The sequence below is a fragment of the Hippocampus comes genome, unplaced genomic scaffold (genome assembly GCF_001891065.2).
Source record: "Hippocampus comes isolate QL1 unplaced genomic scaffold, H_comes_QL1_v1.1 scaffold83, whole genome shotgun sequence".
NCBI classification, from domain to species: domain Eukaryota; kingdom Metazoa; phylum Chordata; class Actinopteri; order Syngnathiformes; family Syngnathidae; genus Hippocampus; species Hippocampus comes.
The window spans coordinates 2666608-2669296 of record NW_017805281.1 but is presented as its reverse complement, the minus strand read 5'-3'; the positions used below and the strand labels follow the sequence as shown (position 1 = coordinate 2669296).

The window sequence follows — 2689 nt, the reverse complement described above, 5'->3', positions numbered from 1 at the left end:
AGCTGCATTGTGCTGAAGTGGCGTTACAACATCGCACTTTCACAATAGAGCCCCGGGACACGGTGAACAGTGAGGTGAACATTCCAAACATGGTCAAGTATGAACAAAATGAAATCAAGTTACCAGAGTAGATGAGAAGGAGGCTCTCGTGTCGTGCTGAGAGGACACAATTTTGAGTCGATGCAGCCCGAGCGAGTGAACAAAATGAAATCAAGTTACCAGAGTGGATGAGAAGGAGGCTCTCGTGTCGCGCTGAGAGGACACAATTTTGAGTCGATGCAGCTCGCGCGATAATGCGGGATGCTTTGTCGACAACGACGGACTCCAATGATGATTTTTGGTTGGCCCAAAAATCATCATTGGAGTCAATGGACAATTTATTAGGTACACTGGCAGATTCTAATGAGCGACGATTGTTCACACTGTCAGAGAGAGACACGATAAAGGTAAAAAACATTCTTAGTATTTGGTTACCGACATATTTGAAAAAGCTTTCCCTGTGATGCGAGGCAGTTCTGTTGTTCAATGACAAGTGTGGAGTACGAGATGTCATTTGCTTGTACAGGTTTACCCAACAGGAGGGCATCCGGTTGTGCAAGCGGGACATGAATGAACAGCACATGAAAAACATGATGAACTTTCTTGACGACAATACCGACAATACATGACGTCTCCCCCAAAAAAAACACACACAAAAAAAAAAAAAACTCGTCATCTTGTAACGGTGTTATGGTGCAACTGGAAAAATACTTTCCATTTTGTTTATTTGGACCTCATTCGCAACACAGACACAATTTTTGCACAAGACGGAATATACAATACTATAACCACAGACCATGCCAGGAAAAGTGAATAGGTGACAGAGCTTTTCTTCGGAGCTCCAGCACGATAACAATTTGCCGTCCTCATTGTTCATCAGGATAGCTCGCTGTGCCAATGGACGGACGAGACATTCAAAAATGCCGGGCGGCGCCGGCGCGACCTCTGAGGCTTCGACGTCACGTCTGGGGCTTCGACATTTTGACAGTGGCGCTCGAGTTGGACTCGTGAACTTTTTCCTTCAGCATGACGCCATCCACCTCTTTGTCCTTGTCGCGGCTGTTCTGGCTGTTCTGACGACTCTTTCTGCTGACCGAGTCCAGACCGGCCGCCTCGAACAGGCGGGCCATGAAAGCCAGACCCTCACGGCGGATGTATGACTTGCCGGCGAAGAAGTACAGCACCGGGTTGATGCAGCTGCTGATGAAGGCCACCGAGGACGTGACTGCGCGGCTCCGGTGCCAGATTTTCGCCAGCCTTTTGGATGACAAGCTCTCATGAATGGCAGTTTGAGATGAAACGGACAGCTTGAAAATCCAAAACACTTAAGAAGAGTTCCTGATTGGTAAATCCAAAAAACAACAGACAGGCAGGAAGCTGGAGCCTCACTTCTAATCATAATCAAGACAAGAAAGAAATGAAAAGAACACATGACGGCTTACATTGTTTTGACAGAACCATCGGGACAGAGCGCCCACGTGACCTAAGGAAAAAAAAAAAACGTCACGTCAATCCGTCTGCGGACGCCAGATGCGCGTGGCAAGTACATCGGCACTTACGTGCACCATGTTGACCAAATGGTAGGGCAGCCAGAAGAGGCAGAAAGTCACCACGATGGCCAGGATGAGTTTCTCGCTCCGGATGCGTCGGCGGAATTTCGTCTGTCGGATGCGGCGTAGGATGCAGATGTAGCTGACCACCACGATGCTATACGGGATCAGGAAGCCCAAAACCAGCTCCAGCATGTACTGGATGACCGTCTGTACACAAGGATACAACCACCTGTGGATGTTGTGCAGAGAGTGCTCAAGGCTGGGTGAGTCATCCTCCATCAAATTGGTGAACACTGGTCGAAAACTCGTTTTAATCAGAGATGGCCGTAAGTGTATGAAAATGTATTTTTGATGCTGATTTCATAAATGTCGATCCTTTTTCCTCGCACATCAGGTTTTGGAGATATTTTCTTGGGGTTTTTTTTTTGTTTTTAAATGTTGTATGCGGTTGTTGTATTTACGAATTGATGAGTTGCATTTTATAGCTATGACGTTTCAGAAGAAAAAAAAATCGGTTACAGAACCTAACGCTTAAATCATATAGAGTACTAAATATTAGGGATGTTCGATACCACTTTTTTTTTTCCAGACCAATACCAGTATGAGTAGTCAACTCTTGAATAGTCACCAATACTGATACCAAGTACTGATAACACTAGAATTTTGGGTACAGAAAATGTCCCCAAAAACAATGACAGATAATTTTGAAGAAACACCTATATATCCCATTATTGCATTTTTCCTTAAAATTGAATGATGCAATACAATACATCCTGATTTATATAGCGCTTTCACATATTAATGACAATTTTCTATCTCTACATAGAAGAAATTGCATCTTTATAGGCATGTGTCAGATATGTGCCTGAAGGTCCTGACCGTAAAACGACCACAAGAGGGCGGCCAATACAGGTATTGCCGGCCGTTGCAAGTACAGAACTTCTACTTTGATTCAAGGCCAGATAACGTCCCGATACTGATACCTGGTAACGGTACTTGCACTTCCTTTTTTTCCCCCCTTTATCGTGATTATTATTATCGTTGTTGTGAAAACAGGATGTGGTAGCGAACCAACAAGGGCAGATTCAGAATCAGTG

General features: G+C 44.8%; 1 protein-coding gene across 4 annotated transcripts in view; it reads right to left on the bottom strand.

Moving 5' to 3' along the window:
* Positions 1-727: 727 nt before the first annotated feature.
* LOC109516517 (leukotriene B4 receptor 1-like) overlaps positions 728-2689 on the bottom strand; it is a 5324-nt gene continuing 3362 nt past the window's right edge. For all 4 annotated transcript variants that reach the window (XM_019871138.1, XM_019871139.1, XM_019871141.1 and 1 more), the window contains 3 exons: positions 1599-1799; positions 1482-1522; positions 728-1296 (listed from right to left, as the gene is read on the bottom strand). In XM_019871138.1, coding sequence (XP_019726697.1) covers positions 999-1296; positions 1482-1522; positions 1599-1799 — 540 coding nt within the window. In that variant the 3' untranslated portion in view covers positions 728-998. The remainder of the gene's footprint in view (positions 1297-1481; positions 1523-1598; positions 1800-2689) is intronic.